Source organism: Muscardinus avellanarius (assembly GCF_963383645.1).
Source record: "Muscardinus avellanarius genome assembly, chromosome: 4".
NCBI lineage: Eukaryota > Metazoa > Chordata > Mammalia > Rodentia > Gliridae > Muscardinus > Muscardinus avellanarius.
In genome coordinates, this window is record NC_137789.1 from 102,713,969 (window position 1) to 102,730,059 (window position 16,091).

The 16,091-nt window shown below is 51.4% G+C and overlaps 1 protein-coding gene across 1 annotated transcript; it reads right to left on the reverse strand.

Annotated features, from left to right (window-relative positions):
* Nucleotides 1-1,252: 1,252 nt before the first annotated feature.
* Nucleotides 1,253-14,807, reverse strand: GDF10 (growth differentiation factor 10; the record flags this gene model as incomplete). The annotated part of the gene is made up of 3 exons (XM_080694359.1): nt 1,253-1,444; nt 3,342-4,264; nt 14,528-14,807. The coding sequence occupies 3 exons, from the start codon at nt 14,805-14,807 to the stop codon at nt 1,253-1,255; spliced, it is 1,395 nt and encodes a 464-aa protein (XP_080550485.1).
* Between the last annotated feature and the right edge of the window lie 1,284 nt (nt 14,808-16,091).

A 16,091-nucleotide genomic window follows, 5' to 3' on the forward strand; every position in this document is an offset into this window, starting at 1 on the left:
TGTTTAGGAAGAGTGACACCTGGAGTTTCCCCAAGTGTCCTCCAGCCTTAATGTTTCCAGTTTTCAGCCATTCTCTTGGTACTGATCCAATGAACTGATCTCTGATATGCTGAGCCCTTCAGGAGGGTGTCTAAGTTCACACATGGCCCAGCTGCAGGTCATGCTCCTTCCAGATGAATGCAGACCCAGGTGAGTGGCCTCAGCGACTCATGCCAGCCTGTAGCCATGACCCATTTTGATGCCACCCCAAATTTTGAGAATTTTCAGGCTAGAGGGTGAAGGCAGGGAGTGGGAGGGCCCAGGAGAAGTGGGCTTTCTGGGGTTTGGGACAGGCAGAGAGTATGAAGGTGGCACGGGGGGTTCCACTGATCCTAAAGAATGTGGTTCCCAGCAGCCGCCCATGTTATCCCTATGAGTGGGTAGGGATTGATCGATGTTTCGGAATGGGCGAAATTCAGTTTTTTTTTGAAATACCACTGTACCTTTAATTTATTAGCTTTCCATAAAAACACAGAACACATACAATCTACAGTATACAAAGTATAATTTACAAAAATATAAAATCTTGGTTATTTTTTAGTATTCCAACATATTACCATATGTGTTATTTCCAGAGTGTACTTCAACAACTCAAACCTCACCAGCATGATTATCTCTGCAGGAGATGGTGTCCACTCCTTCTTTCTTGCTTTAAAATAAAATATATATTAAGAGAAAAAAACCAATATTGTTTATATGTGCATACTGTATGCATAAAAGCTTTTGCGGTGGAATGTAGAAGGAAACATCCATCTAGACCAGGATTTAGGCCCTATTTCTTGTATGTGGCCAGAGAGTTTTAAACTGAACACTTAAACAGAGTTTTCCCATATGACAGGAGTGAGCACCCCAGGATTTGCATAGTCTTCTCAAAGGATGAGATGGTGAACATACACAGCCAACACTGCGGTCCTGTGCCATCCTCAGGCCTTGAGAACGGTGGGTAGGATCACTGGACAACCTTCAGGCCAGGGATACCTCCAGATTCCTTCAGGGCCTCAGAAAACATGTAGGGGGCTAAGTCACTTAGCAATGGAACACTCCAGAACAGCGTCTGGGTGGACAGATCTTCCTGCCCCAGTGGGATTGCCTGGAGGCTCTGTCCTGTATCAGCAGCCGCACCCCTGGTCAAGTTCTGGCTCCAGGAGGCCCTCAAAATGCTGCTCTTCCAGGTGAGGGGTAGAGTGGAGACTGCCTGCCAACCGGGGCAGTCTTATCGGCAGGCACAAGTCTCCACGGACATGTTGGGGTATACCTTCAGGACCACGTTCCTGTTCTCATCCAAGAAAAGGACCCCAAGGGAGTTCATCTTGTCTGGAACACAGCAGGGCTCCGGGATGCCGGGGACGATGCCCACGGCTCTGACGATGCTCTGGATGGTGGCATGGTTGGATGGGCGAACCATCTGCAGAACAACAAAGGATCATGGTTACCTCAGCGTGCTGCGCTCACCCGCCCACCACCCAGCTTGCTGCTGTTCCTTGGCAGAGGCCGTGGAAATGTTGGCTTAGAAGAAAAGGCAAGGCCTTAGGGATGGGCAATATGAATGGCTCTTGAACAGCCACAGACTCAGTCCCAGGCTGAGGTCTGCAGGAGCCCCCAGGCCTGCAGGCCTCCCTCCTACTCAGGAATCCAAGTGATGTGTTGCCTGCCTGGAAATGGCCACTTGGGGGCGCCCACACGTCACACATGCCAAGCGCCTGGTATGGGTAGAAGCTGCCCCACTGGAAAGCTGAGGGAGATGGCCCAGCCAGCACCGCCTGAGGCCACTGCGGCTGGCTGGCGGGGATTTCCAGTCTCAGGAGTATAGACATGTCTCCCCGGGTGAACTGGTCATTAAAACTGAAGGGGAAGGCCGGCTATGCATCTGGGCATGGGTTGGAGACTTATATTTCCCAAGTGTGCCTGAATAGGAGTGGCAGGTGTCACTTTACTAGCAGCATCCTGTTTTGTCATCTTGCCAGTTTCTTGGGCAAGACACTGAAGACATTGAGACTTAAAATGATTAAGTAAATTGACTGAGACCCCTGTGTTTGAAAGTGGCCTGGCTTGGAAATTGTGCCCACCTCTGTCCAGATGAACACAGTTGTGGAACCTGCTTCAGTTCACTGCTGGCAGCTGATGGCACAGCCTCCTAGTGTGGGGAGGAGGAGGCTCAGTGAGAGCCTTGTGTGGGGCTCTGGCTAGTGTCTGAGAAGGTGGGATGGTGGAGAGCCAGGCTGATAAGGTAAGTATGAGGTCAGCCAACTGAAGCCTGCACAAATCTGATCTTGCACCTGCCCCAAATTCCTTGCAAAGACTCTCCAGAAGGTTTTATCTCTCTGTCAGGCACTTCCCTTTTGCACATGCATGGCTTTGAGGAGAAGCCTCTTAATTCAATACAGATTAATACTGCCCCACATCTGGGTCTGGGCTTTCCCACCTGGCTGGTTTGCAGAGGTTCACATTGGATTTATTCACTGACTTCCTTTCATGGAGGGAAAGCCCTAAGCACTCTGCAGAGTAACTACACAAGAGGCAATTGCACCTGGTGCCCTGGGCTGACACTGCTGGCCCACCACAGCACAGGCTTCAGGGAGATCAGGGGCAGAGTGAGAAAGCTCAGGGCTGGTGCAGTGCAAAGGCCCAGTGTTGGGTATCTTGCAGATTCCTCTGCAAAGTGGGGAACAGAGTTGCCTTGTGGGTGCCCTGACCTAGAGAAAGGAGGTTGCATGCACTGGGAGAACTACTGAGACTAGCACTGGCTGGACACAGACACCAATACCCTGAGGTCCAGGCCGGGAACAGACAGGACAGCCTTTTTTGTTCTGGGGATTGAACCCAGGGACACTCTGCCTCTGGGCTCTATCCCCAGCCCTTTTCATTTTCATAAAAAAAAAAATCTGAAACAGGCTCTTGCTAAATTCCCGAGGACCTCACTAAATTGCTGAAGCTGAACCTGTGATCCTCCTGTCTCAGTCTTCCAAGTACTGGGATTACTGCACCCTGCCATGATGCACTTCTAAAGAGATGGATTCTCCTTTTTTTTTTCCCCCCAGAAAAGATCTTCTGATTTACAGAAATCTCATTAGGCCAAGAGAAATACTTTCAAAAGCACAGCCAAACCAAACACATTTTGTGGACTGTACCCACCCAGTGGGCTGCCACGTGGCACCCCTCTGCCTACCTATCTTTTGCCTCAATAGATGGGAGGGGTTACCATCCCAAGGTTGCAGGCAGAGAAACTTGCCAACAGGGGCAGAGCCAGAGCATAGTTCCAGACAACAGGCAGAAAGCAGCAGTGGTACTCAAACCCACCCTACCTTGGGCATGGGGAACTCGCAGGCTCCAGCGCAGTAGTAGGCGTCGAAGGACTTGGGCGAGATGATCCATTCATTCCACCCGATGTCGGCGAAATCCACCTTCAGATACCTCCGGGAGCAGACCCGCGGCTGGTCCCACTGCCTCCGGCGGGCTTTCTGCATGGTCTTCTCGTCGAAGTCCAGCACTTGCGAGGAGCCCAGATACTCGTCCTGGCCTTTCTTCCTGCGGTCCTTGCGCGCCGGCCGGGGCTTCAGCGCCCGGAAGGGGCTGGGCCATAGCTCGTGCTTGTGGTAGTGCTGGGCGTGGGGCGCGTGCGCCGGCCTCTCGTCCAGCCCGGGCAGCTCATTGTCCTGGAGGGGCCCGGAGGCCTGCGCGGCGCGGCGCACGCGGGGGTCGGTCGAGCTGTTGGGGGCAGCGCGGGGCTCTGGGTCTCCAGCTGGGAAGGGATCATATCTCTGCAGCGTCACTGCCACGCTATTGGGCTCCGAGATCGCCAGGTCGTTGGCGTAGACGAGGATGTAGGGTGCATAGGGGCTGGGCGCCCCTCGCTCCTTCTCCCCAGAATCCAACTGCGCGGTGAGAAGCAGCTCCCCATCCCGGCGGGCCGCCTTGACGATGGGCGAGATGTCCTTCGCCTGCCACAGGCCGCGCGGCGGGGGCGCCAGGGCCATGGCCCCGCGGAGCAGCCCCTGCGTGGCGGTGTTCTGCGAGAGGCTGCGGAAGAGCAGGTGCAGGCGCGCGGGCGGGCCCGGGGGCAGCAGGCGGCACGACGCGTTCTTGGCCCGCGGCTTACAGGGCACCTCGCGCGCCCGGGGCCACCGCGGCGGCTCCGAGTAGAAGTGGAAGGTGGCCGTGAGGATCATTTCTGAGTCCTGCATGGAGGTCAGGTTGAAGAAATACACGGCGTTCTGGTCGACGACTTCTGTGAGGGAACAGAAAGCAGTCAGGTTTGCTCTACGCGTCGCGTTGCGCCTGGCTCCGGGGGTCTCCTGCCTGCAGGGCCCTGGGTGGTGCGGCAATGCTTGCTGCAGGACCCAGCGCTTCCAGGCCAGACTCTCGCTCCTTTCCTCATCTCCTGCAATCCCCAGATGGAACTGACGGGGGCGCCCTTTGACATTCCCAATGAACACACTAAGTCAGACTTGGGGATGGTCATTTGCTTGGGGGGGGGAATAAAAGGAAAGAGAAGGAGGGGAGGGGAGGGGGAAGGAGAGAGAGATTGAGAAAGAGAAGAGGAAAGCAGGCAGGCAGAAAGAAGAAAGGAAGGAGAAATAAACTTAAAAAGAGAGAAAAGAGAGTGGGAACACTGGCCTGCAGGACCTTAAAGCTCCTGCTTTTTCCTCTGTACTGTACTGCTGCTCAAAGAACAAATGAAAAACCTTGCTGACACCTTCATTAAGTGCTCAAGATGGCTTGAGCTTGGTCCAAGCCTTGCCTCAAGCAGTCCCTCTACAGCCCTCTAGTCTATGCAACCTGTTTTTAAAATACAATTTATAGCCGGGCGTGGTGGCGCACGCTTGTAATCCCCGCGCTTGGGAGGCGGAGACAGGAGGATCACGCTGGTTCGGAGCCAGCCGTGCTGGCTTAAGAGACCCTGTTTCCAAATAAAAAATATAAAATAGGTCTGGGAGTGTAGCCCGTGGGAGTGTATCCTGGAGGTAGAAGGGCTTCCAGGAACCCCAGTACCACCAAAAAAAAAAAAAATACAATTTATATTCAATGGGATCATTCTTCCAAATGAAGTTGAAATAAGAAGACCCTCAGATTTTTCACTGCTTTCTGAGCACCTTTTAAGGATCATGGGAGTTACGAACACAGCTATTTGAGCATCTGCTGTTTGCTCTTCTCTAGGACTTTTAAGATTGATTTACAAAGAAAGATTATGGTCAGGATTGCACAAGGTCACTCCACAAAACCTCCAAGGACTCTGTTGCTCTCTGGAGACAGGAGCCACAGTAAGGACCAGCATGACTCAACCATCACATATGCAGGGTGGCTTGAGACCAATCCAATCTCTGCTTTCCTGGGGGAGCTGATCCCCCCTTCCTGCTAGCCTGGTACCTCTGAGTGTTCCCCCAGGTGATCAGAAGGAACTGCCTCATCTTCGGCAGTGACATGAATTCTCTATAATGGCCAAGTCCTCTCTGGGCTTCAGAGGGCAGGAGGGGGTCTTTCCTGGTGCCTCTTTGTGATGCTGGAGACCAGAGTGGGCTTCCTCCTTGCCTCTGCCCACCAGGTATCTGTCTGATTGGTATAGCCAGCAGAGGACCAGAGTTCCCAAGCCAAGGAGGTATGTGTGGGGCTGCAGCATCAAGTGTCTACTTCCCTGACACTTGTTTCCAAAGGATCAATCTTCAGTTTAAAATTATTTGTTTCTATTAGGAAGGAGGCATAACTCCATTGGGAATTTTCAGATACTGTTAATGCACTGTGATAAGAAGGAATGGAGAGAGGGCCTGTTAAGTGTAGGTCAAGGCTGAAGATGTCATCTTATCAAATCTTCCCAACACAGCCAGAGGGATGTGTCATGGCCCTTCCACATACTCCAAACCTAAGAAGCAATGTCAGGTCTTTCTTGGCTTCCCCAAACATGGCCTTGAGTGTCCTGGTGTTGAGGAGTCCCACATTCTAGATGCTGTGTTTCTGCAGCTGGGAACTTCAGGTAGGTGTCCCTGCTCTTGGCCACAGTGTGAGGCCCCAGAGTTGTATTCACACAGGTTTGTCAAGAAAGAGAAAGAAAGAGAGACAGAGACAAAGAGAGACAGAGAGAGTATGCCAGACTACTATGGCTCCTTGGGCCTCCCGCCCATTGACCTGTGAGTGCTGTGGGTGGGTGAAGTTCACTGCCAATGCAGCACCCTCTCCCAAGCCAGAACTCGATAAGAACCAAGCGTCCAGTCCCACAGGGTGCTGCCATGTTCCCAGCCTTACCTTCCTCACCTGCCTTGTAGGAATAACAGAGTTTCTATCAAACATAATTCTTTGGAGAACTAAAAAAACAGCATATGTCATAGGCTTGGTATAAAGGGGGTGTCTTAAAATGTGCTCCCCACCACTTCCAATTCCAGGACCAAGGGTGTCGGGGCAGGTTCCTCCCACACTAGTGCGAGCAATCCCTCTTGCCTGTCCCCGTAGGATCTGGATTGTTACCTGCTAGCAGGGCAAGCAGACATGTTTTCTCTGATCTAGTTCAAGCCTTACCCAATTGATTGTTCTGCTAGCTGATCCAGGGGGATGGGTGGGTGCTCAGAGGTTATGTAAAGGGGCAAGAATTCTACTTCTGTTTGGCTTGAGTGGCCCTGGAGAGGGAGTCTACAAGTAAGTAGTAAGTCTAGTCTTACTGGGCATCGTAGTCCATGAAGACCCTGCTGCTGCTGAGAATGGCTGAGGTCTAAATGGGTCACCCCCAGCCCAGAGTGCAAGGGGCCACAGGGCTGGACTCTGCAGGTGCTTGCATGCGTGACCTACAGGGGATCCAGGCTACTGCTGAGAGCAGGGACACCTATCTCAAGTTTCTAGCTCGGAGGCGCCCAGGCCACAAAGGAGAAGTCCAGAAGAGAAGTTTCCATCTCCTAGGAACTGTGCTGGTGCCCTGGGGCTCCCATCTCAGCCAGTAAGAAGCATGCTTCCTCCTTCCCTCCCCTCTCGCATCCTTTCTTCCATTGTGTGTCCCAATAAACACTTGCAGAACTCCTCTCTGACTAAGAGTAGGGCTGCGCAGGGTCCTGGCAGAGGTGTTCCAAGCTTCCCCGGAAGGGCTCAGCCTAGTGGGGGATAGGTTGGTAATGGTGACACATCCATCTCCTGCATTCCTTCACATGACAGCTTCACAGAGCACTGTCCAAGTGAGGCCCTGCATGCTGAGAGCCTTCAGCCAAACACTCTTGCTCAGAGGCCCCTAGTCCTCCAACCAAGCTCCAGCCCTTGCCAGGGCCCTAGTGATCTGACCTGTGGACTGCCCCACTTTAATCTCCTCCCCACCCCAACCTCCTTCTGGGCCCACTGGCCTTCTTGTCCTTTCTATCGAATTTGCCTTGGCTGCTCCTTCTCCCTTCATGGTCCCTCCTTCAAGTCTCAGTGTCTCCCCAGCCCCCCCCCAACAATGGAACCCAGGGGCCTTTTACCTCTAGGCTACACTCCCAGACCTAGTTTATATTTTATTTTTTTATTTTTTTGCAGGTCTGGGGATGGAAACCAGGGGCATTTGACCTCTGAGCTATACCCTTTGCCCTATTTTTATTCTTTATTTTGAAACAGGGTCTCACTAAGTTGCGGAGGGTCTCATTAAGTAGCTGAGGCTGGCCACAAGCCACGATCCTTCCAGTCCCAGCCTCCCGAATGCTAGGATTACAAACGTGTGCCACCACGCCTGGCTCTTTTTTATATTTTATTTGGAAACAGGGTCTACTAAGTTGCTGAAAGCCTCACTATGTAGCTGAGGCTGGCTTTGCGCCTGTGCGATCCTCCTTTCTCAGCATCCCAAGTTCTGGGATTACAAGCCTGTGCCACCATGCTCAGGCTCCCAAGTCTGTTTTTACAGTATTCGTAGCAAAGTATACCCTTGGCTCCCAGGACTGAAGAGCCACCCATCCTTGTGTCTGTGGCCACTGCGTGAGTCTTCAGACCCCTGCCCGACATCGGATGCTTATTTATTTGTTAATTGTCTTTTTCTCTAGAACATATATTCAGAGAGCAGGGATTTCACCATTTTTGTGCTTTTCTGTATCCCTTGATCATAGAGAGAGTTGGTGTTCAGAAATATGCATTGAGTGATGGGATTCCTGGTCTCATCCTTCCCAAGCAACCTCTGCATTGTCAGAGGGAAGGGAGGGGCAGGGAAATAACAGGGCCTGTCACTTTAGTTAACAAAGGGGGTTCCTCCCCTGTTGCTTTGGAGTGTAGTAACCACATTCTTCAGAAGTACAGAAGAGCTGGGAGTGGTAGCACACATTTGCAATCCCAGTACTTGGGAGGCTGAGACAGGAAGATTAAAGGTTTGAGGCCAGCCTCAGCAAATTAGCAAGAGTCTCAGAAACTTAGTGAAACCCTGTTTCAAAAAAAAAAAAAAGGGCTGGGTGTATAGCTTGGAGGTAGATGCCCCTGCGTTCAATTCCCAAGATCAAAAATAATAAATAAATAAATGAATAAATATTCTAGAAAGTCTCATTTTTGGAGAGATACAGCTGATGATGCAAATCCAGTTGGAGACACAGAACCGCTAGGTATTTAACCAGTGATTTTTCTTTGAATCTCATTTTTTCTTATTTCTAAATAGGATACAGGTTGTGTCCCTTTCTGAAGTGCTTGAGACCAGTAATGTTTCGGATTGAGGAGGTTTTGGGATTTTGGAATATATGCATATACATGAGATAGTGATGGGACCCAAGTCTAAACACAAAATCATTTATTCTTCACGTATACCATCTACACAGCCTGGAAGTAGTCTTGTAGAGTTGTTTAGTGCATATGCATTTGTGTGTGTGTGTGTGTGTGTGTGTGTGTGTGTGTGTGGTACTAGGGATTGAACTCAGGGGCATTCTGCCTCCTTGCTACATCCCCAGCCCTATTTTATTCTTTAATTTTGAAACAGAGTTTCACTAAGTTGCAGAGGGCCTCACTAAGTAGCTGAGGCTGGCTGCAAACCTGTGGTTCTTCTGTCTCAGTCTCTCAATTACTGGTATTACAAATATGTGTCACCATACCCGGCTGTGCATCTACATTTTGACTGGGACATGGCACATGAGGTTGGAAGGGGAATTTTCCAGTGACATCATATTGACGCTCAAAAAGGTTCAGTTTTTGGATCACTTTTGGTTTAGGATTTCCAGATTTGAGATGGAGTTCTGAGTTCCAAGCACGAGCACCTGGCCTGGGCTCAGCATTCTGTGTGCTTACGTCTCTTTTCAGAGATTGGAGTAGGAATGGTCGTTCATTTGATGGATGAAGTGCTGGATCTTCAGAGAGGGTATATAACTAGCCCAAGTCACACAGTTGGTGAGGGGCAGAGCCAGGGCGTGGTCCCAGGTCTTTCTGACCTAATCCCATGCTCTCTATTTCCCTGTGTGCTCTGGCAATAAACTGGATGGGCCTAAGAGCAAAGACACAGAGATCTTATGCTCCAAATTGCAACATGTTTTGCAAATGCAGGCCATTATTTGGCTGTTTTTGAGTTCTAACTTTGTAAGAAGGAGACTGGCCTTCTTTATACCAGCTGACCTCTCTATGGATATTTGGTCTTCCCAGGACCATGACCACTTTGCTGGGCACTTCAGCTCCTTCCTGAGTTCACTGGGAATGGGGCAAGCTCCCTGTGGCTAAGAGCAGTCCCTCCAGAGCTGTCACCTGGCATCCCACTCACATTTCAAAATCTGTCACATCTGTGACAGATGAAGGGTCGATGCCTGCACTATGGATCAGTAAGGAAAAGACAAAAAAACCCATTGGGGAGGCAATTTCCATGGGAAAAACTGCAAATGGCCAATAGGCATGTGGAATAGTTCAGGATGATCAGGAACAGAAAATAAAATTTCAGATGAGAATACCTGCATGTTGAAAATAAGATCACATTAGGATAAAAAACAGTGTGGATATACACACATGCACACAACACACATACACACATATACATACACACACACACACACACACACACACACACACACATATATATATATATATATTTATATATTTATATAGCATATATTTATAGGTAGGTATAAAATCTTACCAAAATGTTATCTTAACTCTGGTTATGGCTGGGTATATCATGTGGATGATTTTTTTTATTGTAATTTTCTATGATTTCCAGATTTTTCCCAATAAGCCTGTATTTTAAGAACAATTTTTTTTGCCAGGTACAATGGCACACACATGTAATCTTAGTTACTTAGGAGGCTGAGACAGGAGGATCACAGGTTCAAAGCTAGCCTCAGCTACTTGGCAAGACCCTGTTTCAAAACAGAAGACAAATAAAGGCTGGGAGTGCAGCTCAGAGGTAGAAGTCCCTGGGTTCACTCCTCATTAGTGAAGAAAAAAATCCCTCTCCTCTCCCCTGCATCCCCCTACCCTAGTATGTACCACACCATGTCCCATTGTCCTCAGGCAAACTTCAGGCTCTCTGTGGCCTGGCTGTGACCTGCTTGCCCGCCACCACCTCCACCCCATATTATTTCCTCTTTAAAACCAGACTCCCCACAGGGCTGCCTCATCTACACCCAGCTAGACCCCGCCTGCCTATTAGAGCCTGCAGGGACCTCTGCTGCTCTGTGAAGGCCTTGCTGGCCCTGCCAGATCTGCGCTGCCCTGGGGGCTCCGGCAGAGCACCCCAGCCCTTCATCCCGCCATTGACTACCTGTCCCAATCCCCCATTCTGCTAACTTCTACCTGTCCTACCGGCTCATGATATTTTCTGGTTAGGGCCCATATTGTATGCATCTTTGTGACCTCTGATCTTAGAGCACCTTCTACCACATGAGGTGCTTAAAAATGCTTGGTGCTCACTTGGAGAACAGTATGCCCTCCAAGGGTTCACGTCTCAGAAACTTGATCTCCACGGCTCCAGGAAGATACTGGTATTGACGTGGTCCCCATGGGGCCTCAGTTAGTGCAGTTAGTTACACCTGTCTGTAGAAGTCGGCCAGGGCCTCCCTGTCCCTCCTGCTCTCAGCTTCCGGCCCTGCTCTGTGATGTCCCCATCTCACATGTTCTCCCTCCAGGTTGCCATTGGCCCTGCTGTGATGTAGCCAGGGGGCGAGGGATCCCTGCCAGAGCTGGCATAATGATGTTTGGACTTTCAGCCTCCAAAACTGTTATCTAAAATAAACCTCTTTTTTTTTTTTTTTCGTAAGTTACTTAGCCTCACGTATTTGGTTGTAGCAACAGAATATTTGAAGGAACTGAAATGAACTTGACCTTTGACAATTTTGACAGATGGGTATGTAGTATTACAGTCATTATAGAGATGAAGAAAGCAAGCTCTTTGTCACATTGGGCGGTGCTGAGTCTTAGGTGTAAACCAGGCCATTCAGCAGGAATGTGGGAAGCAGGTGGTCTAATCTTTTTTATTTTTGGTACTGGAGATTAGTCCCAGGGGCATTATACCTCCAAGCTACACCACAGCTCCCCCCTTTTCATATTTTGAAACAAGATTTTCTAATTGCTGAGGTTGGCTTCAAATCTGAGATCCTTCTGTCTCTACCTCCCAAGTACTGGGATGACAGCTGTGTACCAACATGCCCAGCTTCAGGTGGTCTAATCTGAACTCTTGGGGTCAGACTCAAAGACTCTCCTCACTGAAACAGACTTAACAGGAAACACAATTCACGTTAGGGTGCAGTGGGAGGAAGGGAGGGAGGGGAAGCTGGTGTAACAAGAGTTAAAATCTAATAAATTATTGACACATGTACTGGGAACTGGTATAAGCACTCGCCAAATCTTAGGTCACTTAAAAATAAAAAATGAAACCCTAAATCCTATCAGGAATAGAGCAGTATTAGCCATATTTTGGAAGTAAAAAACAAACAAACAAAAACCCCAAAGCGAGTTATAGACAAGTACAGACCCTTGCCCGGATCATAGAACTGGCCCACAAAGTTCTCAGCCTGTATTCTGAACTTGATCTGTGCCGCCCGGAGACCATGCAGCCACTGCATTAGGACAACAGAGGGGGACATGCTCTTGGTTAGAAAGAGGTATCTTCCTGATGCTGCAGAAAAACACCCCCACAGTTGGGTGTGGTGGTGCACACCTGTGATCCCAGTACTTGGGAGGACAAAACAGGAGGATCACAGGTTCCAGAGCAGTCTCAACAACTTAGTGAGGTCCTCCACAACTTAGTGAGACCCTGTTTCAAAATAAAAAGTAAAAAGGGCTAGTGGCGTAGTTTGGAGGTAGAATGCCCTGTATTTAATCCCCAGTGCCAAAAAATTAGGGGAGAGAGAGAGAGAGAGAGAGAGAGAGAGAGAGAGAGAGAGAGAGAGAGAGAGAGGCATCTCCACCAGCATGGAGCAGGCTAGTATTGGCATATTGTGGGGCCAGGGATGAAGCCTCTGTATCTGTGGCCTCATCCATGGGATGAGAGGTCCCTGCTCAGGTCACAGCTCCTCACAGATGGATCCCCAGACTTGGCAGGAGACACATCTGAGAGCCGGCTATGAGACGACTTCAACTGAGATGAGTCAAAGGAGGAGATGAGAAGCCATCCATTGCCTACCACCTGACGCCAGACACCAAACCACTGCATCCCATTTAATTCCCACCTCCTCTATACACACAGGGAAATTGAGGCTCAGAAAGGGAAAATGACATGCCTCCTGCACATAGCAAGTAGCTGGGATTTATGCCCAAGTTTGCCTCAGGGTTCCAAATGAAGGATTTGCCAGACGGTTCAAGACTGTATCAGAATTCAGTTTTCTCATGCTTGTCTATTCCATCTCACCCCTCCCGCCAGGGCCCTGGGCTTAGTTCTGATGAAAGAGGCATGGGGGTGTAGCAGAGAGAATGGTAATAGCCTGCAGATTGCTCCCTCGACTCAGTTTCCTATCTGTGAAATAAGAGTGCTGGATACGGGGTACTGCCTCTAGGCCTTCTCCAGGATTAAAATCCGGTGTCCACTGTTATTTAGATTACCTCCATCCCATGAAAGCTGAAAGAAAGACCACACCCCTCTGTGCTGGGCTGGAGCAGGTGACCGAGCTCAGTGGGCATGTGCACTCCACACTGCACCAATGACCTCGTGGACCTTGCTTCCTCAACTACAAGACTTAGAGTGAGTTAGGGCAATGGAGGTCAAGCTTAAACCCCTATGAATGCAGAGTGCTCAGCACAATGCTTTGTACTCCCAGGAGAATAACATGCACCAGCACTTAGTCTGGCTAGAGCTGGGCTTGGAGCTTACAAAGAGTATCTCATTTCCTCTTGCCTGCACCCCCCAGGGGATAGAGTGGCAGTGCCCTGCCCATTGGATAGATGAACACTATCAAGCCAACAGAGCTTTAGCGATTGTACCCAGGGTCGTAGTCATGCCAGATGACCCCAAGTGGCTAAATTTAATAATGTTGCTCCAGAAATGGACCCCAGGTGGTGGATTCAAGGTGCCAGGGAGATGGAGCTCTATCTGATGGCCCTGGAGCCAAGGCCACTGTGGAGGGGAGCTGACACCACTCTTGAAGGCAGGTGCTCCCCTGTCTGTGGTTATGGGGGCCAACTTCCTACGTCGGCACTACAGCCGCAGATGTTCCATGGAGTCACACTCTCAGTGAGCAGCAGGTGACAGATGTGACCCTAGGCTGGGGTCTGGCCCCAGAGTTGGCTGGGCATGCTCCCCTTCATCCCAGGAGGGAAGCAGACAGACTGAAGAGTTTTCTCCTGATGAATGGCTTCCTCCCCCGCAGAGCCACGCAGACCCCCACCCACACCTTCTGGAAAAGCATTCTGCAGCCATGAGTAGTCGCCATGACAACCAGGGTCTTCCCACCACCCCTGTTGCCCAATCCATACCTTCTCTATCTGCTTCAGGACTTCCAGAAGCAACCCAGCCCAGCTCAGCCCTGCTGGCAAGGCTGCAAAAGCTAGAGCCCGGCAGTGCCCTTGGGACAGGGCAGGGAGGGCCTATGCCAGTGGCCTCTGCCCAGACAATTCCATGCAAGATATAAAGAAAGTGGAAGAGTGAGGCAAAGACAGGAGAGAGACGGGCGCTGCTACTGCCCAAGCTTCTGGACCCTTCCTCAAACCTCTACAGTACCAGTGGTCGCAAGTCCTCAGTGCCGAGCACCCAAAGTCTCTCTCAAAGCACTCTGCTTCCCTGCCACCAAATCTGGAGGGCCATGCTTCCTGCCAGGACCCGGCACTTGGGACATCTACCCGAGTTCCCTAAGGCCCCCTGACCATGTCCTCCTCAAGGAACTTCCGTGGTCAATGCTTATTTTCACGCCGCACCTAAAGCCTTGAGCATGGGGAGTTGTGTCCATAAACTGTGGAATGCCCCAGGAGCAAGACTCTGATGGGCAGTGCCTGTTCAGTGTCCCGATTACACTCTGGCCTGGCACAGGGTGCTCTGCGAATTGTTCTCCAAAGAATGAATGAGCGAGTCAGTGAATACCAGAAAAAGGAAAAGCAGAGGTGCAGGGGTAGGGATATGGGGAAAAGGAGGAGAAAGGGTTCCCCCTCCCTGGCACCCTCTACTTACCCAGCCGGGCACGGAAGCTGCGCACAGTGTTGCCGCCTCCCGGCCTTGCGCCCCGCCGACTGTACTTTTCATAGAGTCGGAGCATGTGGACAGCGACCATGTCCTGGGCTCCGGGGCCCAGCGCGGCGGCCGCGTCCCCGGGGGACTGCTGGGGGTCCTTGTTCCTCTTCAGGCCATCGGTGGCCCTGTGGCTGCCGCCAGCGTCCCGGAGCAGCAGAAGCAGCGGCAGCAAGGACAGCAGTTGGAGCCCCAAGCTGGTCTGATGGGGGCCACGAGCCATGGCTAGGTGACGGCGGCTAAGGGCCAGAGTCCAGGAGGACGGAGATCGCCTCGGAGGCTGCGGATCGACTCAGCAGAAGCAGGGCATGCGGGGAGCCCAAGAAGTAGGGGGCGCGGGGCTGTGGGTACCGAGATCTGCACAGGAGATCTGTGCCGGGCACCCACAGCGCCCGAGCCTCGGGCCAGCGGTCACTGGCGTCCGGAGCCCAGCGGAGCCGGAGCCGGAGCCGGAGCGCTGTCCTGGCTGAGTCGCGCTGCAAAACTTTGCAGCCCACGGCGCGCCAGGCCGGAGGGTTCGAGGGGCGGGGCGGGGCGGGGGACCTCGCTGCGCGTCCCGGACCACTCACTCCCTGCTGCCGCCGACAGGGCCGGCCCCAGCTGGGCTGCGGTGTGCGTGCGCCCTGGTGTGCAGCGTGCGCGCGCCGGGGTGTGCGCCCGAGTGTGCGCCCGCGAGTGTGGGGGACGTGGGCGTGGGCGAGCGCGCTCCCCGCTCCCCTGCCGAGAGCCGGAGCCCCAGCCCCGCGCCGGCTCCTGTGTGTCGGCGCCCACAGCCTGGCCCCGGGCTGTGGGAGGGGGGCCCAGCCTGCAGGGTTGCTGCTGCAATGGCATGCGATTACTGGGCAGCTGCAAGATGACAGCCCCCCATGAGGACCCCAGTGTGTGTGTGTGTGTGTGTGTGTGTGTGTGTGTCCAGTTGTCTCTGAGCCAATGTGTGTCCAAAATGCAAGAGTGCAGGCCGTGAACAGGGACTCATCCCGGTTTGGGGTATGTGTGTGAGGGAGGTGGGGGAGAGGGTGGGGTATCTCCATCGAAAGCTCAACCTACCCAAGGCAGTGGGAGAAAAATCTTGGTTAAAATTCAGAATTAGCTGATTAGCTTTCTATTTGGCAACGATTCCAGTTGTTTAAGAAATACATCAAAGATGCTTATTTATCTTTGGGCAGGATTGCTGTTGGAATGGACATGCTTTCAAAATAAAAAAAAAAAAACAATGTTCCCAAAGGATCAGAGGAGGAAGAAAGCAAGTCCCTCGTGAAAAGGGCCCCCCCCCCAAGTGAAGTGTGGGCATTCAGTGAATACCGAATCCTTGCTCCTTGGTGTAGCCCTGGGACAGAAGGTCCTGAACTTGTTCAGCCTCTAGTAGGGCATCATCCCCATAGAAAACATGCAGGGCTCTACAAAATCAATTCATCTTCATAGATCTTTATTTTCATTGTCTCTAGTTGAGATTTACCATTTCCTAATATTACACATGCAACCAACCAATCTCAGGAACTCTGTGGCT